Below are 24,409 nucleotides of genomic sequence, written 5' to 3' on the forward strand. Positions count from 1 at the left end.
CACTCCGCCCCTAGCGATGAGTCTGAAGACCAGGCTCGCAACTCAAGATGGCGGCCTCCTGCGCCCCTCACCCGAGACCCCAAGGCTCGCCTCCCAGAAGCCCTTGCACGCGGCGGCGGCGGCGGCGGAGGCTGCGGCACTGACCAGCAGAGGGGGCGGAGAGAAGTGGAAGCCCCAGCGGCACCCACCCATTGGGGAGCCGGCTCCTGCCCGGACTCCGGGATTTTAACCCGGCGCGGTTGCCGTTGCAGGAGTGTGTCCTACTGCCCTAGTCCTCCGTGCCAGCTCTCAGTCTTTCATTCACTCATTCGTTGGTTTGCTCACCCATCCATCCATCCACCCATTCATTTGTTCATTTTACAACGTGGTATATTGATGGAGGGCATAATCTGTGCCAGGTATTGTTTGATATTGGAGGTACAACAGTGTACACAACGGATAAAAATCTTAACCTTAATGGAGCTTTATTTCCTTCCTTCCTACATTCTCTGCTCATTTGTTTCAAGCGTTTCAGTTAGCTATTTATTTAAATTTTTGTATTCTGTAACATCTGTGGATTTTTGACAAAAAAGTAGTCACTGATATATGAAATAAATAACTCCAGATAAAGTACTCTAAATTATTATAACACATATATAGCCTTGTAATCCACCCTGGGGTTGAACAAGCAGTATTGAAAACAGACTGTTTTCTACATGTAGTGTTAGGCACAGAATATGCAAGATAAATAACACTATTCCTTCCCCGGAGAAACTCCTGTTTTCCATCTCTTGTTCTTTTTGTTCTCTTTTCTGAGAAATTTTTTGGGTTATCCTACAGCTCTCCATTGATGTCTTTTTTAAAATTCTGCTATTGTATTTTTTAAATCCCAAGAGCTGTTTCATATTTTTAATTCAGGGATCAAGATAGCGTTATCTTGTAACCTTGAGGCAAGAACGTGTCTTTGTCATCCTCCATAGCTCTGAGTTTGGCACGCTGTAGCATTATAAGCCCTTTATTGATAACGTAATAGAGTGCTACTCAGTCAGGCCCTGGATAGTGGGTATTGCGGATTCGTGTAATGCCTTAGGACCTGCCCTCTCCTCGTAAATTAGGCGTTGGAACCTTGTCGGGAAGGTGCAAAAAGACTACGACTCCCAGAATGCACTAAAACCCAGATCGGCGTGGAGCGGTGCATGCTGGGAGTCCTTCCCTTCCGGGGAATAGAAAAAGAGCTTTTTTGAATTCGTTCCTGGAGGCTGAAGCTTTTCGGAGTCCCTGGTTCTCTTCTCGGTTCACCGTGAGTCTCTGGAGAAAGAGGGCCTGCCTCAGTCTTTTAGGCCGGGAAAGGTAATCGACCCCGCGCACGCACTCCTCTACCCGCAAGCCGGACGGCGTCAGCCGGGGGATCCGAAGAGGAAGCCAAGCACAAGGCAGTGTGGCCGGCCTGTGGCCGGCTCTCCAGGCCGGTAGGAAGTGACCGTCCAGCCCTGGTTCCCTGGGCCCAACGCTTTGACCCAGTTAGTATCGGGGCTGGTTTCCTGTCCTGGCCCGGGACGCTGGCATGGACCCTTGGGTAGGCTCCGGCACCTCTCGCCGGCCTCCGTACATCTCTCATCCCCTTGTTGTGATCTAAGTGTTAGGGAGTTGAAGCGTATCCTGCGTCCAGCTGTGTCCCAGCCCGGGGAACGTAGAAACTTCTCTGCGTGTGACGTTCTTCCCACTGGGGGTTTGGGAGAATTTTCATCTAAAATCAGAGACTATTTTCACTTACCTGAAGGGAAATGGAAAAAAGGACAAAGTTGGGAGTTCTTAGAAAGCTACATTTATTTAAATGATGGGAATAATTTCCTTATTTTTCATTTCCTGTTTGTTTTCTGAATAGTTTTTAGCTGAACGGTAGTCTGTAGTAGAAAGGTTGTGATGGTGATTGCTTTTTGAAAATTACTTTTAGCAAAATCACCTTTGTGTCAGTAGCCAGTACTTTATTTGTCCGTAAAACCCAGAAATGACTTGATTTAGTACAACTCGTTTTGTAGAACGAACCTCAAAGAGGTGAGATGTCTCACCTAAAATTATGAAACCTGAGATTATAATCCAGTTCTCTTTGACTCTGGAATCAGTGCTGTTTTCTGTTATGCTCACTCTGCTTTTATTTCTTTGGGTGGAGAGTACAGCCTCTGGAGCGTGACTGGGTTAGCATTTTGGCTAACCATTTTCTGGCGCTGGTGACATATCTGAGCCAGGGTTTCCTCCATATAGAATGATAATAATGATGCCTGAATTGGTTTGATACATGTAAAGCTCTTTAACTGTTAACTGCTATTATAAAGATTTATTTACCCAATTCATTGTTAATAACTTCAAAGTTTTTTATTTAGATATATCAGTTGGTAAGGTTTCTTCTCTTTGTTTTCTCTTACTTGACTTATTTTACCTGGGCAAGTTTATAAACGTTATTTTTTCTCTACCTCAGTCTAGATACACACTTTTTGAAATTTTTGAAAAATTATTTACTTTAATTTGCATTATTGCCTTTGTTTTATCGAAACCATAAACTTGAAATACAGTAGTGAAATTTTGGTTGAGATTTATAAATAAGTTTGTGTATTTGAGGAACAGTAAGTACATTGAAACTTTCTTCATCTAAATAATTCAGTTATAAATAACAAATATAATTGCTCGAAATCATTTTATAAAATGTATTTTCTTCAACTCCTACTTTCTAACTTAAAATAATATTGTATTCTTTTCTAGTTACCTGCTGTACCATGCTATCTTGCAATATATGTGGTGAAACAGTAACCTCAGAACCAGACATGAAGGCTCACCTCCTAATTGTTCACATGGAAAATGAAGTTACATGTCCATTTTGCAAGTTGTCAGGTGTGAATTATGATGAAATGTGTTTTCATATTGAAACTGCTCATTTTGAGCAAAATGAACTAGAAAAAAACTTTGAGAGGATTAATACAGTACAGTATGGAACTTCCAATAGCAGGAAGGACAGCACCCTACAGTGTAGAATGGAAGTTAATTCAAGTATTCATTCAGCTTGTGCATCTAATCATCCGAAAATTTCAGCTCAAGGCCCGCCTAACAATGGTATTTTAAAACATAAAGGCTTTTATTCAGAGAACTTAACTGAATCTAGAAAATTCCTGAAAAGTAAGGAAAAACAGTCTGACCGAACCAAAATTAAAGGATCAATTTATGAAGCAACGTATAGTCCTCCTGAATGTCCATTCTGTGGAAAAATAGAAGGTTGTAGTCAAGATATGGAAACTCATGTGAAAATAGAGCATGCCGATGTTTTAGACACTCCATTAGAAGGTAAAGTATTCGTTTTATATAATAAGTAGCAGTAGTCTCAGTTTAATATGTGGTGTCCCAAAAGTTGATTTGTAAATGAGATCACTACAAATGTGTTTTCAATTTGTTTATAACATTGTTCATTTGCCATTATTGCAATATGAAAATACAATAATGGAAAAGAGTTTTGATGCAAATAATAAATGTTTCAGCTACATTGAAAATAGTTTTAGAAACTTTCTGAGGAGAAATACACTCAGAGTCCAGTTTGCAGAGGCCATTCTTTTTTTTTTATTTTGCGGTACACGGGCCTCTCACTGTTGTGGTCTCTCCCATTGCGTAGCACAGGCTCCGGATGCACAGGCTCAGTGGCCATGGCTCACGAGCCTAGCCACTCCGTGGCATTTGGGATCTTCCCAGACCGGGGCACGAACCTGGGTCCCCTGCATCGGCAGGCAGACTCTCAACCACTGTGCCACCAGGGAAGCCCTTCAGAGGCCATTCTTTTATTTACCACCAGCCCAGTGGCATCTGAACTGTCTGGGACTCAGATTTTGTTACCAAGTTCTAGTTTGATTCTGTTATGATCAGAAAACAAACTTTATGGTTTAAGTTCTTTTGAATTTCTTGAAACTTGTTTTATGGCCTAAGGTATGGTATATGGTCTATCTCAGCACATGTTCCATAGACACTTGGGGAAAAAAATGTGTGTTCTGCAGTTGTTGGGTCGAGTGTTCTATATTTGTCAATTAGGGTATGTTGTTTGATCGTGTTCAGATCTTCCATGTCCTTGCTGATTTCCTGTCTAGCAGTTCTACCAGTTTTTGGAAGGGAGTTGAAGTCCCTAATTATAATTGTGTATTTGTCTGTTTTTCCTTTCAGCTCTATTAGGATTTGTTTCATGTATTTTGAGGCTCTTTTATTGGTGCATACACATTAGAATCATGTATTTTTTGATACCATTGAGTTTTTAAGAGTAATTTATATATTTTGGATGCAAGTCCTTTATCAGATAATGTGTTATGCAAATATTTTTTCCTGGTCTGAGGCTTGTCTTTTCATTCTCTTAACAATGTCTTTCACAGCACAGAAGATTTTACTTTTAATGAAGTTCAACTTACTTGATTTCTTCTTTCATGGGTTGTGCTTTTGGAGTTGTATCAAAACTGTCTGACAGACCCAAGGTCACCTTTCCCACATTATCTTCTAGAAGTTTTAGAGTTTTGAATTTTACATTTAAGTCTGATTCATTTGAGTTAATTTCTATAAAAGGTTAAGGAGAGTGCATAAATTCATTTTTTGAAATTTAATAAATGCTATTTTTTAGGGAAGTTTCAGGTTCACAGCAAAATTGAGTAGAAAGTACAGAGATTACCTGTATACCCCCTGTCCCCTTATCCTCTGAACCTTCTCCATTATTCAACAACCCATACCAAGTGATACGTTTGTTAAAATCAGTGAATCTACATTGACATATCAATATCACTCAAAGTCCATAGTTTACATTAGGGTTCACTCTTGGTCTTGTATATTCTACAGGTTTTTTGGGGTTTTTTTTGTTTGTTTGTTTTGCGGTACGCGGGCCTCCCACCGCTGCAGCCTCTCCCGTCGTGGAGCACAGGCTTTGGACGCGCAGGCCCAGCGGCCATGGCTCACGGGCCCAGCTGCTCCGCGGCATGTGGGATCCTCCCGGACCGGGGCCCAAACCCACATCCCCCACATTGGCAGGCGGACTCCCAACCACTGCACCACCAGGGAAGCCCTATTCTACAGGTTTTGACGAATGTATAATTACATGAACCCACCATTTAGTATTTAGTATCATACAGAATAGTCACACTGCCCTAAAAATCCTCTGTGCTCCACCTATTCATCCTTCCCTCCCCCTGGCCACTGGCAACCACTGATCTTTTTACTATCCATATTTTTGCCTTTTCCAGAATGTCATATAATTGGAATCATACAGTATGTCGCTTTTTCAGATTGGTTTATTTCACTAAGTAATGTACATTTAAGATTCCTCCATGTCTTTTTATGGCTTGATAGCCCATTCTTTTTTTTTTTAAGCGTTGAATAATATTCCTTTGGATGTGCCACAGTTTATTTATCTGTTCACCTACTGAAGGACATCTTGGTTGCTTCCAGGTTTTGGCAATTATGAATAAAGCTGCTATAAATGTCCATGTACCGGTTTTTGTGTGGACAGAAATTTTCAATTCATTTGGGTAAATACAAGGGAATTCATGATTCTGGATCATATAGTGACAATGTGTTTAGTTTTATAAGAAACTGCCAAACCCTTCCAAAGTGGTTGTACCATTTTGCATTCCCACCAGCAGTGAATGAGAGTTCCTCTTGCTCACATCCTTGCCAGCATTTTGTGTTGTCAGTGGTCCAGATTTTGGTCATTCTAATATATGTGTAGTGTTACCTTGTTTTAATTTGCAGTTCCCTAATAACATAATAACATTTTCAGTGCCCAGTATCAGCCAGGTCTTGGTCTTGTAGAGGTACCATTTCTTCTGTCTTGGGCATGCTCCCAACTAGGGCGTTTGATCCCAGTGTCCTGCTTTTTTGCTGAATGCTTGAATTCTGCATGTCACCACGCAGTTTGGAGGGTACTGAGAATCCAACCCCCAAAGTCCATATCTGAACTGGCCTCTACTTACCATTTGACTTTCCTTTTCTTTTCTTGTTTTGACTACGGAGCTAAATGTTTATTATTAGTATTTTCCTTTATTGTAAGAGGTTTGTGCTTATGCTCAGGCTTTCATCTTGACCCTAGAAGTAGAAAAATTTCTTTAAATCCAACTACAAAGAGCTTTTACTTATTTAATAAAGTTAGTGGGTAGTAGAGTCTTTGACTTGGGGTGAAAAATTTTAAGGTTTTAAAAATCAAACCAACTAAATTATATCTCTAATACAGATTGTAATCAGCCACTCTATGACTGCCCTATGTGTGGGCTCATCTGTACAAATTACCATATTCTCCAAGAACATGTTGACTTGCATTTGGAAGAAAGCAGCTTTGGACAAGGTATGTCTATATGTTTAAAGATAAGAATGTCATGATTTAATTTCTACTTCCTAGGATACTATCTACTTTTTAGATTAGTGTTATAGAGGGAAAAAAAAAAACCCACACTGGTTAAAAATAAATCTGTCCCTTAAAAAATTCTAATACCGCTTCAACTATTTTAAGAAGTTTTTTCACAGAAAAGTTATAAAGAATGAACTATTGTGACCAACAACTGAACTAGGGGTGTGAATCCAGGGTTTTGACCTAGAACATCAGTATTTAGAAGATAGTGAAATATTGTACAATTTACAAAATCTTTTTGATGTATAAGTTGAGGCCATTCTTTCAGCCGCTGGAAGTAGTTGAATTTAGCATCTTGTCAGTAAAAATTGTTTATGAACTAGGAAGCTGCCATATGGCACATATAATTTTAAAAAGAATATGAACTATGAGACTTAAAAGTTTTTCAAGTGCATTTTCAGATACTCTTCTAGTTTCTTTATTACCACCTACTAGTTTTATAAGAGATTCTAAAGTTTTCCTCTGTCCCCTATTTTTTTTAATAGTGGTATTGATTAAGTAATCATGAGGGTGCCTTAGAAGTGGAAAGATCCTATATGGTTTTCACAATTCCATTGAAACAAAATGTAATGTAGACCTAAAGAGAAACCAATTGTGTTCTACTGGATTTCAGTTTCTTAAGGTACATAGATATCTCCTGTTAATGCAGGGGTTTTTAGTGTTCATTATCAATGATCCTAGTACCACTTAGTGATGTCCAGGGACAGCATTACCTGCTCACTCAGCCTAATACGAAGATGAGAATTACTGGAGTAAAGATGGAACAGTTCTCTACTGTGGTGGTTCTTTACTAATTACTGTGGAAGAATAAATCTCTGAAGTTGAGAGTCTAATAGTTCTTACTTTGTTTATGATAAGCTTTGTATGGGTACATAAATTATTCTGTAAGCCTGTAGTGGGTAATGAGAGAAAGATATGGTCTGAGTGAATCACTGTTGATAGCTTCAGAAGTATGCTAAGAATCAGTTTTGAATTGCATGTTTCTACCAGTGGAAGTAGGGACAAATTAGGAAGATGTAGCAGAGGCTGAGAGATTTGAAAGGAAAGAAAGAATATTCAGATACATAATTAAACCATCAAATTGGGAGGTCAAGGAGATGCTGGCCAGAAGCCACTCACTAATGGATCTGTGGGACACTGGGTAGAGAGGAAAAAGGGCAAGATGTTCCATAGTTGTAATATTTGCTTAGGGGTCAGACTGTAATTAAGTTACAATCTAATATCTGTACTTTGCAAACTTATATTTTTACCTTCTTTATTATTTCCTTTACCCCCCACAGTATTTCTTTTAAAAACCAATATGCCTTATTTTTGTTAATGAGGGGCACTACTCAAGGGTGCGACTTAATTTCTCTAAGTTCTGGTTTCCTTAGTAGATAATAATACCTAACTTCCTAAGGTTGTTATGAGGATCCAAATGAGATAATTAATAAGAAGTGCCTGTCACAGCCTAAACACTCAGTGAGTATTAGCGATTTAAGTGGAGGCTATACCCTTACAGAAGCAATTCAAGTTCTGCTAGATTTGTTCTCAGTGTTTCTGTGACATCATAGTCATGAATAAATGGGAAAATAATAGCATTTACTCCTTTTAAAAAATACGTATTAACATATAAGTGAGCCTTTATTTCAGTAGTTATTTTATTCTAAACATTAAAAATATATAATAGGTATGGATAGAGTCCAGTGTTCTAGAGATCTGGAATTGGCTCAACAGCTTCAACAAGAAGAAGACAGAAAGAGGAGATCTGAAGAATCAAGACAAGAAATGGAAGAATTTCAGAACCTGCAGGTACAAAGATTAATAGCAATTATATTATTTTGGTTTGGTTAGAGTTCTTATTTTTCAAACATGCTATCAAGTCTTCAGCCTATTATTTTTGTCTTTATTATACAAAATATTTTTTTACATATATTTTTTATAGTTCATAACAGCCACCATTTATAAGTACTCATTCTGGTCATGTACTAGGGTGAACACTTCGTATAAAGTATCTTAAAATCTTCACTGCTCCATGAAGTTATTTTAGACTTTTTTTTTTAACAGCAGATGAAGAAATGGAGACATAAAGTACTTAAGTAGCTTAACTTGCTCAGGGTTTGGCAGTATTAAATGGTAAAGCCTGGATATAAACCTATGTCGATGGGGAAAATTAGGAAATTGAGACTCAGAATTTTAAGTGTTTGTATAGGTACTTAAAACAGAAACTTAGAATTAATGTCTCCTGAGTCTTAAATTCTTTTAGTGACTGCAATTCAGGCATTTAGAAAGAACCATTTTTAATGGAAAATGCTTTTTGATGATGTTTGAGACTTCATTTTTTTTAGGTGAGTGGTGGTATCTGTTGAACTAAACTGGTAGCATCTATTATATTTTTAATGCATTAAAAATTTTAACAGCTTTTTCTACTTTTTTCAGACCTAATTTGCTGTAGACTATGATGTCATCTGTGCTAATAATGCTCATATAGTTTTTAAGTGTTCTTTTTCTATGTGCTAATAGGGTAATGTATGAGTAAAAAGGGTTTATGATTGAATAGGTTTGAAAGTGTCCAGTTAAACAGGTTTGTGTACTTGGGGTCTTCTCAAAGCCTTTAATATACTAATATGCATTGTACATATCATAATCTTCCTGATCTTAATTTGACCTTTGACTTCTTTTTTCTCCAGTATCTTAGACATGGCTGTTCTTCCTTTGGAATATCTAATTTAGGCTATTTTTCTCATTCATGATTCATTTATTTGCAAAATTATTTTCCCACCAGGATTCAGAGGAGAAAAGAAAGTTGGCTTTTCCTAAGTCTTCTTTGCCTTATATAATTTTGAAACATTTATCAATACAAAAACTTTTCAGTGTTTAAGGGAGTTTATTATGTAAGTTTGCAGGTTACTTGTTCAGATCTCAGAAATGTTTTCCATAGGGGCTGTTTTAACATATTATTGTCAGTGTGCAAAAACATAGTTCATTCACTACATAGAATGAATACCTGAATGAATTATGGATTAAGTAGGCCTTTGTAAGCTAGCCTAGGAACCAAATAACAAGTACTGACAGGTTGTCTTGAAAAAATCAGCAGTATGGTCAGAACTCATCTGCCTTTTACAGTACCATTAGTAGGAAGACAGGATTCTCTATTTTCCCTACTACAAGGAAAACAAGTCTCTTGCCATGATGGTTGTTTGTAAAGAAAGGCTATTATTAACTTAGGGATTTTTTGGTGTGTGATTTATTTTTCATAAAAATCTTTAAGTTGACTTGTATAAATGTCTATAAACCAAAATGTTTCAAAATATATTTCCAGATATAAAAAATAGTGGGAAGTTTCCATTCTCATTAATGTAAAGGGACATAAAAATTAAGTCATTTGTTTTTATGTTCAATAGAGACAATATGGTTTAAGTAATTCTGGAGGGTACAAGCAACAGCAGCTACGAAATATGGAGATAGAAGTAAATAGGGGAAGAATGCATCCATCTGAATTTCATAGAAGAAAAGCTGATATGATGGAATCACTAGCTATTGGTATTGATGATGGAAAAACAAAAACTTCTGGTGAGTATTTAAACATCCAAATCATGGTTTTAATATCCCATACATCACTGAAGTAATAATCAGAATTATTTGAATTTTGCTTAATTTTCATAACCCATAGTTTATATAGTTTTAGGTGAGACTGTGTGTTCAAGTAATTTTTTGTTTGTTGTTTTAAAACTCCTGAACTTTTATTTTTATAGTAAATAATTCACTTAAAAATAATTCACTTTTATATTGTGTCAATTTATTTGACATTTGGAAACAAACCTTTTAGAGAAGTTTTTAAGTGCTTACTATGTTCTAGACAATTGCTGTCTAGTAGAATGTGAGCCACATAAATAATTTTAAATTTCCGGTAGTCACATTAGAAAAAGTAAAAAGGACTAGGTGCAATTAATTTTAATATTTTTCCAGCGTGTGCATAATATGTCAACATGTAATAGGTATTAAAAACTGTTAATGGGATATTTTGCAGTTCTTCAAAATCCAATGTGTATTTTACTTTGCAGGGCATCCCAGTTTGGACAAGCCACACTTCAGGTGTTCAAATAGCCACCTGTAAATAGTTTCTACCGTATTGTTTAGTACAGTTTTAGATACTAAGACCTTTATATATATTGTATCATGTAACTCTCTAAAGAAAAATCTTGTGTACTGTTGGATTTTTCTGGATGAGGTCATTGTGACTTAGGTTAAATTACTTTCCCAAGGTAAAGGTTACATAGCTAGTTATTGGCCCAGCTGGTATTCAGTCAGATCTGCCTTGTTCCAAAGAATGCCATTTTTCCTGATGTTTTTAATATTCTTTTTAACATATCTGTTAGTATAGTTTAAAAAAAAAACAAATTATATGGAAACAGCTCTGTTCCCACCACCCAGTTTTTATGAAATTTAATGTTTTAAAGCTGTAAACCCTTTCATATGTATTTTAAACCCCTTGCGTACCCCTCATTCATTCTGATTTCTGTCCTCCACAAGGGAATCATTATCCTGAATTTGGTATTTATCAGTCTCATATGTTTTAGTAATTTTATCTTATATGTAGGTTTCCATAATAATACATAATCTTGTATATTTTAAACTACATGTAAATTGGTATACAATATGTATGCTTTAATTGGATTTGCCTAAATATATTGATTCTTATAACTGTACTTCATTCATTTTGATTTTTGCTGTATAGAATTTCCTTGTATTACTTAGGTTGTTTCCAGTGTTTTATTCTTACAAATTGTGAACAGGTTTCCCCCTCAAGAGTTTCTCTAACATCCAGACTGGAAATACTAGATTAAAGGGTATTTGCATAATTAACTTTGTTAAGGGCATTATGGAGTTGTTTTCTAAAATGGTTGTAATCTACGTTAGCATCAGTGTGTTCTGACTTATACTTTGTATCGTGACACTTTTTAATTTTTGCCATTTAATAGGGCATGAGAGGAGGATACATCTCTTAATTGTATTTCTCAGATTACTCCTGAGTTAGTTTCTTCTGTAAATAACCTAGGTCCCTTCCTTTTTCCCTTCTCTGTTGGGTTGTTTGTCCTTTTCTTATTGATTTTTGGAAGTCCATTAAGTATTCAGGATACTAATTCTTCATTGATTATATGAGGAGCAAATATCTTCTTCAAATCTATAATTTGCCTTTAAATTTTGTACCTGGTGTCTTCAATTAGACAGAATTTTAAATTTGAAAATCGAATTTCTCAATCTTTCCCTTTATTTGTTTTCTAAGTGTCTTGTTTAAGAAACTCCCCCATCTTTGAGATCATAAACATATCCCTTTATATTGTCTTTAAATATTTATACCCTTAAAATGGATAACCAACAAGGACCTACTGTATAGCACAGGGAACTCCGCTCAATATTATGTAACAACCTAAATGGGAAAAGAATTTGAAAAAGAATAGGTACATGTATATGTATAACAGAATCACTTTGCTGTACACCTGAAACTATCACAACATTGTTAATCAGCTATACTCCAATATAAAATAAAAAGTTTAAAAAAAGTATATTTTTAAAAAAGATAGTTCCTTCACATAGATCATGGTATTTTTTTATGCCAACTGGAAGTGACTGTAGCACATAAAAATCAACTCACTGTGATAAACCATAATATGGAAAAGAATATTATATGTATAACTGAGTCACTTTGCTGTACAGTAGAAATTAACACATTGTAAATCAACTGTACTTCAATAAAATAAACTAAAATTTAAAAAAATAGAACAAAACAAAAGAAAAATTTATGCCTGCTTTTCATATTCAGGAATTCCCTGGCGGTCCAGTGGTTAGGACTCCACACTTCCACTGCAGGGGCCACAAGTTTGATCCCTGGTTGGGGAACTAAGATCCCGCAAGCGGCGCTGCCAAAAATATAAAATAAAATAAAGTAGCCATTACTAAAAAAAAAAAATTATATATACCATTTCATATTTTGACTTTTAATCAACTTGGAATTTATTTGTGCATATGTCTGTGTGAGAGAGAGGGAAGGAGGGAAAAAGTTGAGTGAGAGAAAGAGAAGGCATGGATCTAATTTTTCCCCTTATTTATAGTGATACTTACAATACTAAGTTGTTATTGCTTGTTTGTCTCAGTACCACTTAGCAAATCTGTACTGTCTCCATGTATTTGTAACACATATGTCATATTTTCATATATCCATAGGTCTGTTTTTCCCTGCAGAAAGTTTCTGTACAGGATAGGACTTCCCAGCAGATGTGTAATATGATGCATTAGGGTATATAGGAAGAAAATATTAGAACTTCTACTTGTCTTTAATTTATGGTATCCTTTAATTTCTGTTTATGCATATGTTTTAGAGTTACTGGAGAATATAGTAGTGTATGTATAATTTAAAATAAATATATCTGTAAAAGATTGAAGAACACTGCCCTGTAACATACTGTGTCCTTTTTATAAACTACCTTGAAATTTAGAAGTAATCGATTTGGTGCTAAAGATTTTTTTTTACTCCCTTCACTCATTTCTCCCATCCCCCCACATCCTGCCTCTGGCAAAGACCAGTCTGTTCCCTGTATCCATGAGTTTGTTTTTGTTGTTGTTGTGGTTGTTGTTTTGTTGTTGTGTTTTTAGATTCCACATGTAAGAGAGATGATGCAGTATCTGTCTTTCCCTGTCTGACTTACTTCACTTAGCATAATGCCCTTAAGGTCCCTCCACTGTTATAAATGGCAAGATTTCATTCTGTTCTGTGGCTAAATAATATTCCATTGTATGTATGTGTGTGTGTGTGTGTGTGTTATCTCTTCTTATTTTGTTTTTTTGTTGTTGTTGTTACATTAATTTTTTTATTCTGTTTTTTATTGGGGTATAGTTGATTTACAATATTATATTAGTTTCAAGTATACAACATAGTGATTCAATACTTTTTAGATTATACTCTATTTAAAGTTATTATAAAATATTGGCTGTATTCCTTGTGCTATATAATATATCCTTGTAGCTTATTTATTTTATACATAGGAGTTTGTACTTCTTAACCCCCTACCCCTATCTTGCCCCTTTTTCCTTCTCTCTCCCCGCTGGTTATCCACTGATTTGTTCTCTATATATATGTGAGTCTGTTTCTGTTTTGTTATAGTCATTTGTTTTATTTTTTAGATCCCTCATATAAGTGATAACATGCAGTTATTTGTCTTTCTCTGTCTGACTTATTTTACTAAGTGTTAATACCCTTCAGGTCCATCCATGTTGTTGCAGATGGTGAAATTTCATTCTCTTTTATGACTGAGTAGCATTCCTTTGCGTGTATGTATGTGTACCACAATTTCTTTATCCATTCATCCTTCAGTGGACACTTAGGGTCTATATCTTGCCTATTATAAACCATTATGCAGTGAACATAGGGGTGCATATATCTTTTCAAGTTGGTGTTTCTGTTTTCTTCTGATAACAGATTGGCTTGCTGTGTCATATGGTAGTGAAATTGCTGGATCATATGGTAGTTCTAGTTTTATTTTTTTGAGGAACCTCCATACTGTTTTCAATAGTGGCTGTAACAGCTTTCAAAAGTATGCAAATATATACAGTCCTGTTGGACTGCTAGTATAAGGCCTGCTGACCAGGTGATATGGCAGTGTCCCCTGGGTGACAATCGCAAAATCAGGGTTGCACACAAGTGTATGGGCTCTTTTCTGGAAGTTACTGATAAGCTGGAGTAAGGCAGAGGGAGAATGCCAAGGTGGCATCCACAGCCTTCATTCCTTGAGAGCAGCTCCTTAGTCCACTAGATATGTGCCAGTCCTGAAGCTTGCACCCCAGGCTGAAGCTCTAAGACAAAGAAAGAGGCTGCCTTCAGAGAAAGACTTGGGGATATGCCTCAGTTTTTTGTCTGTGCTGTGCCCTGGAGGTGGCGGCCTTCTAAGAATCGTCTTCCCTATTGCCATAGTCCTGTGAGACCCAGGAATGCAAGCCCTCCTGGCCACCAGAATCAGGCCGTCAGGGTGGCAGCTGTGAAAGCTGGGGTACCAGGTGTAAAAACCAGGACACCAGCCGTGTGTAAGGCTCCCCTCCAGGAGACACTGGCTCTCTGAAAACTTCCCTAACCTTGGGAAGGAAAAAGAAATCCAGATCCAGGAAATCCAGACTTCCAAATAAAATTTTATTTTTTGTTAGTTATGCAGATGTTAATTGAAGCTGCTCTCATTTGAAGAGTCTCATTATTTTAACATTCTATATTCTATATAGAATAGAATATAATTTAACAGAAGGTACATTCATCTTGGAAAATATCTAAAGACATTTAGGTGCTAAGAAATAAAAAACTTTAATGAGGAAATTTTCCTTAAAAGGAAGTGCTATGATGTGGTTACTAGGACAGTATTACCTACACAATGAGGCACCATTGAGTTAGTAATAACTATGCCAAAGTATATTAGAATGTACATTACTTTTTTTTTCTATTTTTCTATTATTCCACCTCACTCTTAAATGTCTCTCAAATCTTGATCTCTTTATCAAAGTCTATGATACTGAATCACACATTAATTTCTCTGAATTCCTAGAGTACCCATTCCATGCTACAACATTTAGTACTCAGTTATATAGCATTTTAATTGTTCTTTTTCTTGACCGTGAGTCTAATCTTTTTAAGTTCCCTGGAAATGGTTATAATGGTCTATATTTCTGTCCTTCATAGTGTAGGCACAGCTACAACTCTTGGTTCCTTTAATTGTTTTGATTTATTGACTTAAAGACAAAAACTCATTTTCCTATAGGATAATCTTCATTCAAGTAAAGCATTTAGTGATTGCCTTTTTGGTGCCATGTTCTCTGTGAGAAAGTATGGGCTATCCAAATAAGATTTTCCTGTCAATAAGCTTCCCAGAGTCTGTAAAGTATACACAGAGAACTGTAGAATTCTGCCATGAAATATGACCAGTACCTAGGAGGCACAAGTAAAATGTAGTGATTGTTCAGATAAAGAGGACCTTTTTGTTTGGGGTTATGGAATCAGGAAAAGTGTTTACGAAGACTGTAGCATTTGCTTCTGAAGGTATCAGTAGGATTTTGAAATATAGGGAGAGTTACTAGAAGCAGGAAAGGGATAGAATCAGATGTACCCTGCCCTAACACCTTGTTATTCATGCTATAGCACTTCTTATAATCTGGGTCCAGGAGATTTTAAGGAATATTGTCATAATATTTTGTATCCTCAATGCTTAGCATAGTGCTAAGTATTTTAAAAGTGCTTAGTAAATATTGTAATTGAATGAAAACTCCATGGTCAAAATCATGTTTAATGTGTTCAGTTAGGCCACAGCCAAAATTGTGGCAAGAAGAGTGGTTTGAAATAAAGGTAAGTTAGAGGATGGCCTGCTGTGGGCTTCATATTACCATGGATTAAAACTATTCCATGGGTAATAGGAAGCTATTGAAGTTTTTAAATTGAGAGCAAATTGACTAGGACTGAGCTTCAGAAAGAATGATGTCCAGCAAAATGTATAATAAGTTGGGGGGTCAAGAACATTCATTCAGCAATGTACTTTTATGTGCTGCCCCTGCAGATGCAGAAGTGAAGGAAGCAAACAGTTTCAATTCAGCATAATAAGTAATATGCTAGTATTAGGAAACTCGCATAGTAGTAAACAAGCAGGACAATAACCAAGATTATATCAGTAAAAAGATAAAGAAGATGGAATCGACAGGATTTAGATGTGGCCCTTGAGAAAGAGGTTCATATTAGAAATATATGAGACAGCCATAGAAAGATGATATCCCTCTAAACTTTCTAAATCTCTTTTTCACTTTAGGAATTATGGAAGCACTTTATAGGTATTATCAGAATGCTGCCACAGATGTGAGGCGTGTGTGGCTTTCTACAGTAGTGGATCACTTTCATTCATCTTTTGGTGACAAAGGTTGGGGTTGTGGTTACAGAAATTTCCAAATGCTGCTTTCATCATTATTGCAAAATGATGCTTATGATGATTGCTTGAAAGGTATGTGAGATACGATACCCTGAACTTATCATCTGATAAAGTACATTTGATGTGGAATGAATTAATATATAGTAGGCACAATTAATAGTTTTAATAAAGATGTATTTTAGTGGATATTTACATTAAAAACCTGAATTCTGGTTGAAGGAAGAGAAAATGATGCAGTAGAAGATATCAGAAATAATGGCTTAAAAACTGTAGGTTCCTGTAGAATGTTTGGTGTACTGCTAAATGATATTATTCAGTACTTTACTAACTGTCATATTACATATTTGCTTTGTATAATTTTAGGTATGTCAGTTCCTTGCATTCCAAAAATTCAGTCTATGATTGAAGATGCATGGAAGGAAGGTTTTGATCCCCAGGGTGCCTCTCAACTTAATAATAGGTTACAGGGAACAAAGGCCTGGATTGGAGCATGTGAAGTATATACACTTCTGACCTCCCTAAGGATAAAGTATGTACCTAAAAAACCAAGTTAATGTTATTGTCATATCCGGGAAATTTTTGTTATTGTGGTTTTTTTTTTTTATCAAAGGGATAGTTAAAAAATAAAATTTAAGTAGCATTAAAATGAAAGACTTACAATGAAAACCAGCAACTCATTCCCCATTTCATGCTCTTCTCTATTCTCAAGTCCTGTCTCTCAGAGGCAGCTGTCACTTGCATTGTTTTTAAACAATATGCTTTCATGGCCTTTTCTTGGTTTGTCACTTTTAGACATTGTCTATTGCATTCTCTTTATATCTCCCATCTGTTTCCCCTCAATTTTTGTAATATAGTTAAATCTCAGTTTTTATTAAGTTAAAGTCAGAGTTTACATCATGACTGTGTAAATATTATTCATTGCTGATTTTATATCTTTCCTGAAAAGCTTTTTAAAATTTTCTTTGAGTTAAGAATTGCCTTTCCTTTTCCGTTTTACAGTTTGGCTGCATCATGGTCAAATTTTTCCAAAAACTCCACTTATCATGAAATCTGAGGCGCTCCTTATTCCTGGACACCTTTTTCTTGAAGCTGTCTTTCCTCTGCTCTAGTCTGCATTATTTGCCTTCTAGATCCCTTCCACAGCTCTAATCATGTTGCATTTCTTCACTGTTTTCTTGAATTGTGTCCTGGATTTTTCCTGGATTCCATCTCTCTCTCTTTTTTGGATTACTCTCTTTTGCTTGAACACTTCCTTTATTAGCCTTCTAAGAAAGGGTACCTAGTCTTATTACATAAGTGATAGTTTGTGTGGCTGTATTATTCTTAACCCAAAATCATTTGCAAATCAGATCAAGTTGTTACTCTGTTGACTTCTAGCAATCAGTATTACTAAAGAGATGCCATCTGATTTTTGTTCCTTTGTGTATAACCTATTTATTTTCTCTGGAAGTTTTTTGGCATCTTTTCTTAGCCCCGATACTATGAAATTTCACCATTGGATGTGGGGCTTTGATTCATTGTGTTGGGCATTTGTTTTTCCTTTTGAATCTGGAATTGTAGGCTATAAGATCTCAGTATAGTGGTTAAGAGCTTAGACTTTTTGAAGTAAGATTGCCTACAATTGATTCTAGCTTTCTGCCTACTAGCTCTATGACTTAACTTGTCCTAGTCCCACCATTGATAAAAGAACATGTAAATAGTTACTGCTTCATAGAGTTGTAGTGATAATTAAATGAGATAATAATGTCCTTAGGACTATGACTGGCATGTAGTAAGAGCTTAGAGGTTAACTTGTTTGATAATTATGATCCCTCCATTTTCTTTCTGGAACTCCTGTTAGTTGGCCACTGAACTTCTTTGACTTTCTTTGATTTTGTTTTATTATCTAAATTTACTTAACATTATCTCCCAGCTACTGTATTGAAATTTTTGTTTTAACAATCATGTTTTTAATTTTAAGGGGTAATTTCATAGCATCATATTCTTTTATGGTTGTAAAATTTTTTTCCAACATTTTCTTTTTTTCTATTCCTTTCATTTTTCTGTATCCTCCATGTTAACTTGTTTTCTTGTCTATTTATTTTAGTCTTTTCCATTTGGAAGGCTTTCTTCTAACTTTTAAAAATCCTTAGCTGTCTGTTCCTAAAGTGAAGAATGAGGCACTAAAAAACTGGCGGACCTCGGCTTTCAAGAGGCATCGGAGATAGATGCTTATGATCATCTTTAATCATCTTTAATGGAAAGTTTGCCTTAAGCTTCATGACTCTATATTTCCTTTTATGTTTGTGTCTAAGTAATTTAGCCAGTGTTTTACATCATTTCTATCATGTTAATTGATTCAGAAGAAAAAATATTTCTTAAATTTTAAATAGAAAAACGAATGTGTGTATAATAACTTTCTCAAATTATTAAATTGAAAGGACTATTTTAATGCCCTCTAAATTTCTTTTTTCTTTTTTTCTTTTCCTTTTTGCCAGTCTGTTCACACCTTCAGATTATATATACTATATCATGTTTTGAGCTTTTAAGTAATTTTTAAGGAAAGGGAAATTTTTTTTTTAAGTACCTGATGTATCCAGCTGTTTTCTTGGCACCTGAAAAAGTTTAGTTTTTTGTAAAGCCTTTTTATTACTATACCCTGAATTTCCTTACTAGTTATTTAAATGTCTTCCTTTTGCTCTCTGTGAATTATAATCTGTAGGATGCTATTCACATTCTAAATCTAAGCCTGCAATCAACTGCTAACTCAAAAGCACTGTTCTTTTTGATAGTTTTTCCAGAAGTTCATTTCAACATGTAAAGCTCAGTAGTAATCAGTTGAGAGTTACCAACATTAAACTTGGTGTATTTGGAAACTTTATGGCCAAGAGAGACAAGGATAGGATATCTGTGCTATATTTTAAAGTGAAAATAAAGCTTTTAATTGCTTTTACTTATATTCGACCTTTTTTAAAATAGTTGTTGAGAAGTGTAAATAGTGCTCCTAGTTAAAATAGTTTGGTTTATTCATGGTTGACTTCCTCTTGAGGAAACAATACCACCATGGTCTGTTGCCAAATAGGAGATGTATAGATGGGAGTACATACAGGTTTTTTATGATCTTTACAGGTATTCTTTTCTTGTCTATTATTGAAATTTGAGAGAACTGACAGGAAAAATATTTAGGATATTTTTGATAGCTTCAAATGGCTGTTGAGGAATTATAATTAGAGGTCGGCTTCTAATTGATCATCGGGTTTTAGAGACTTTGGAGTAAAAGTCCCTATGTCTCAGGCTATATGTAGACTTTCAAAAGTCAAGTATGATCCTCATTTACTACTAATGGAAGTTTTATATGTCAGAAAATTTTTGTAACTTTTATATCTGTCATCAACCTTAAAAGTTATTTAAATAATTTCCTCATAAAATAACAGTTTTCAGATAAATAATAAAATTTTTATTTCTTCTTAAGAAAATGATGAAATAAAATTAATTCTAAATTAAGAATTTTTTGTATTTTATAACTTCATTGATGAAAAAATTTTTTTAATATTTTCTAAATAATCCATTTTGTCCATTTTTTTAATAGGTGTCATATTGTTGACTTTCACAAGTCAACTGGCCCTTTGGGTACACACCCTCGCTTATTTGAATGGATATTGAGCTACTATTCTTCAGAGAGAGAAGGGAGTCCAAAAGTACTGTGCACATCTAAACCTCCTATCTATCTTCAGCATCAAGGTTAGTATAACTTACAGATACTAAGTGTAACTTATAAGACAGGCAATTGGCTTTTTCTTTAGGATACGTTAAGATTCTGATAATGGGAGGAGAGGAGTATTGTGACTTTACTCTGATTTTTAGAGGTATATTGTCATCATAATACATTCCAGTAATGGATGATATCCTTGGTATCTTCAGGGCCACCTGGTTCACTCTCCCTTTATTGCTCATCCTTTACATTTTCCAAGGCTTTACCTCCCTTCAGTGAGGCCTTCCCTGACCATATTTTTAAAAAATTCATCTTGTTATTCTGCCCGCCTCCAACGATGGCATTTCCTATCCCTCTTCCCTGCTTTATTTTTCTTTATCTAACATGATATATATAAACTTTACCTATTTACCTTGTTTATGGAGAATTCCTTCCTATTAGAATATAAGCTCCATGAAGGCAGAAGTGTTTGTTTTGTTTGCTTTTGTATCACTAACTGCATGGAATAGTGCCTGGCATATGGATATTTCATAAAATTTGTCGAATGGATGATTTGGATTGACAGGAGGAAGGAGAAGTAAATATTAGGAATTTCATTGTTTAGGATACAAGCTAGAAAGTTTAAGCCCTTCCCATTGAAGTTCTAGTATATATAAATTGACTTTTGTTTACCTTTTGGAACCATGAGAGTTTTTGTTCTTCAGTAGGTAAATTTCAAATCCATTCATCTGAGATAATTTGAATAAGAAGGACTATGGGATTAGGAAAGAAAGACTAAAATATATGGCATAGTGAAAGTAGAATTTTTTGCCACGAAGCCTTTAGAAAACTAAAATTGAACAAAGAAAACTGAAAGTGTCTTAGAACTGAAAGAACTCAGATAACCTATATGTCAGAGGGACTGACTGTATTTATATTCTAAGTACATGTGCACACACACTATATATAGAAAGTGTATATAGTGTGTCTATATATGTGCATGTGTATATATAGTAACATATCTGTATATAGCTGTACATATAGGTAGATATCACACACGCACACAGATATATATATATAGCTCTTACTTGATTTTTTGATAGGTCATAGTCAAACAGTTGTTGGAATTGAAGAGAGAAAAAACCGAACATTATGTTTACTAGTATTTGATCCTGGATGTCCTTCTCGAGAAATGCAGAAACTCTTAAAACAAGACATGGAAGCTAGCAGTGTCAAGCAACTTCGGAAATTTGTGGGGAATTTAAAACATAAGCAATACCAGATAGTGGCAGTAGAGGGTGTTCTTTCTTCAGAGGAGAAAATTGTAAGTATCTAAATATTTATTATGTGAAGCTTGGACAGGTTGAACTTCAGAGTATAAAATTTTTAGCTAACTCCGAACACCTCATTCTGTAACATTAGGTTGGCAAAGATATTTTGTGTGTCATTTAATTTCTGGAATAGACATCTTTAAATTTCAAATGGTACCTAATTTTGTCAAATATTTTACTTGGAGCTTCACAAAAATATTTAATTTTATAATACATAATTTAATTTTTAATGTCAGGGGAGTAATGAAAAATGGCAACATATATGGTAAGAAAAAGCTAACTTAATCCAAGGAGTTCTAACTCATACTGGTCTCATAATTGCTGTTTATTAAATGTGATTCTAGTGATTCCTGAGGCTCTGTGTTAGGCACTTGGATATGTTGGATGAACTATTGGAGCTATATATATCACACTGTTGAGAGAGTGAAGTACTCTAATAGGGCACATACACTTACTTATTGGATATATACAGTTCCAGAAATTAACTTCAGTACAGTTACCTCTTTATCCCTTGCATTTAAGTGATGAGTAGTACATTATAGAAGAATTCCTAGGAATTGGAAACCCTCCACTTGTATAAACTGAAGCTATGTGGTAGCATATCAAGTCTAGAAAATACACAGTTCTCGAATCTTAAAGAAAAAAAAATGTCCCTATTAGAGTACTTCACATTTGTTTCCCTCTAAAGAGAGAGGAGATAGAGCAGTAGAAAGGAGCGTTTATGAAGAATAATAGGATCATGAGGGAAAGGACTAAAATTGTTTGAAATGAGAGATAGAGCTAGAGTAATCTTTTCAGCATCACAACTTGGGATATAAAGGCAAGGACTGTGTAAGAGGTTCTTCAGTTTAATTACGATACATTAGAGGTTTCTTTGCAATGACTTAAATACCAAAATTGCATTCATTTTTTTCACCCTATCATTAATTTGGCTGAATAAAGTTAGAGGTTAATTTTATCTGTTATAAAATACCAAGATGCTTGTTCACCAATATACTGATAACTTTTGACATCATAGGTGGGGTTAAGATGTTATGGAAAAGCCCAAGTGAACTTTTTGGCCGACACAATATCATGGAGTCTAGCTGCACATTTTATTTAGCTGTTAGCTTTCTGGTCTTGGAAAGTGAGACCTTGGTGGTGTTTCTCTGCTTGTAGCCCCATCTCTACCCTCTCCTTCTCTCTGTTTTTACCTCTCTCTGACTTTGAGCCAGGATTTTTTATTTTGATTCATTATTCCATAAAAAAGGTGATATTTTCTTTTGAATCCTTTGGGTTTTGTCTTTATCTGGAATTTTCTTTAATTTTTTAATGGCTTGGCTTTAAAAATGTTTTTCCTAATTTCCTAAATTTGAAGTTGTAATATTCCTTAAGGAATTTTCATTATCTTGAAAAAAATTCTAGATTTTTTGTATTATAAAATTAATACATATTTTAATTAATTGACTTCTCCCTTACTATTAATATTATTTTTAATTTCTTTTCAAGGCCAGGAGACAAGCTTCTCAAGTCTTTACAGCCGAGAAGATCCCTTGAAGAAGTAAACATTTCAGTGATTGTGGAATTTTACTTTATTTTCCAAATTCAGATATTAAACTTTTAATACAACATATGAATTCTCTAAATACTCCGTTTATAATTTAATTTCTAAAATTCTAAATTATACCTTTAGTACTCCATTGTTTAGTAGTTATTCCAATAAAATATCTTGTTTGCATTGTGGGTTTTATATTTCTTATCCATGTTTCAGAAACTGGTTTTGTATAATAGTCATATGACTATTTATTAGGTTCTTACTTGTGTTAGGTATTCTCAGTATTTTGCGTGTATTGATTAATCTCCAAAATAGTTCTGTGAGACAAGTACTGTTATTAGTTTGTGAGGAGGCTGAAACTCTGAGAGATTAGTAATTTGCCCAAGAAAGTGGTCATCATCCAGAGTGTGAACCCGACTGCTCACCTCCAGGCTCTTACCATTATAGCATTCTGCTTTCTTCTGTTATTATATATGTAATGAAATTCCCTCCTCACTACTTAGAAATAACCTTAATATTTAATAGGCATAGCTCTAAAAAGAGGGATTTGCTTTTGTTAAATATTTACACGTACTTATACAACGGTGATGTAGAGTGTTGTGTTTAATGTGTCCTGTAGGAAAGAAACTTTCATATTCTGTTGGATTTGCCATGTAAGGTTGCAAGCTAGAATCCTACTCTGGCCAATTTAAGCAGAAGAGAATTCATTCAAATTATCAGAAAGCTCACAGAATCCATAGGTAACTAGGGAACTCTGCTAGAACAAAGGCAACAGTAGGGGCTAGAATATTGCATAATTTACAGCAGGGTCAATCAGGTTAGGAGCAGAGGTAGAATGTTTGCTCAAATTTCAGATTCCAGAGAGGGCACATCTGATTAGCATGTGACTGTATGCCGTGGGACAGAGGCAATTTCTCAAAAGGAAATCTGGGTAGATGAAGAAATGGATATTAAATAACAAAAAAGAAAAGCAGTAAGTGTCTACTGCCCCGTGAAAAAATGAACAAGAACTTATTTGAATGAAGTTCTATAAATATTATTTATGGCATCAAATACAGAAAGTTGCTCTCCGAGAATGAATAATATGTATAGCTGATTCACTTTGTTATACAGCAGAAACTAACACACCATTGTAAAGCAATTATACTCCAATAAAGATGTTAAAAAAAATAGTGTGTATTAACAGCAAGAACTCACAAAACCATAACCTTTATATTCTTAAAAAATAATATTGCCAGCTGGAAAATTCTGGAAGCCATCATTTCTAATATTCTGTCATCCAGACTGGTGAATAGGTTTCTACTCTATATCCCCATGCAGTTACACTCCTTTGTGCCATCATTATCTCTTACCTAGGCAATGTAATAACCTCCTAAATGGGCTCCCTGTCTTGGTCCTCTGTCAGTCCATCTTCCACACGGAAACCAAACCGTTCTAAAGTACAAATGCGATTTTGTGACTTCCAGTTGAGTCCTCTTCATTGCTCATGGTTAAAATCCAAACATCCCACACAATCTGGGCCCTGCATACCTCTCCAGTTTCATCTCTCACCAC

At 35.2% G+C, this 24,409-nt stretch overlaps 1 protein-coding gene across 2 annotated transcripts; it reads left to right on the forward strand.

Moving 5' to 3' along the window:
- The first annotated feature begins 1,172 nt into the window (after positions 1–1,172).
- ZUP1 (zinc finger containing ubiquitin peptidase 1) lies at positions 1,173–23,043 on the forward strand. Of its 2 annotated transcripts, none has more exons than XM_007454929.1 (10): positions 1,173–1,559; positions 2,737–3,312; positions 6,218–6,328; positions 8,061–8,182; positions 9,775–9,943; positions 16,204–16,392; positions 16,684–16,849; positions 19,889–20,040; positions 21,094–21,314; positions 22,810–23,043. In XM_007454929.1, exons 1-10 carry the CDS (start codon positions 1,544–1,546, stop codon positions 22,855–22,857), a joined length of 1,770 nt encoding a protein of 589 aa, XP_007454991.1. In that variant the 5' UTR covers positions 1,173–1,543; the 3' UTR covers positions 22,858–23,043. The 2 variants fall into 2 exon arrangements, with proteins under 2 accessions (XP_007454991.1, XP_007454992.1); XM_007454930.1 differs by having other exon boundaries at positions 1,244–1,499.
- The last annotated feature ends 1,366 nt before the right edge of the window (positions 23,044–24,409 follow it).

This window comes from Lipotes vexillifer, unplaced genomic scaffold (assembly GCF_000442215.2).
Source record: "Lipotes vexillifer unplaced genomic scaffold, Lipotes_vexillifer_v1.1 scaffold58, whole genome shotgun sequence".
Classification (NCBI taxonomy): Eukaryota; Metazoa; Chordata; class Mammalia; order Artiodactyla; family Lipotidae; genus Lipotes; species Lipotes vexillifer.

Excerpts from the sequence above, each read along its gene's own strand:
- ZUP1 (XM_007454929.1), top strand. Across the intron at positions 3,313-6,217 it reads TTTAGACACTCCATTAGAAG|ATTGTAATCAGCCACTCTAT; the intron begins GTAAAGTATTCG and ends TCTCTAATACAG. Across the intron at positions 20,041-21,093 it reads TATCTATCTTCAGCATCAAG|GTCATAGTCAAACAGTTGTT; the intron begins GTTAGTATAACT and ends ATTTTTTGATAG.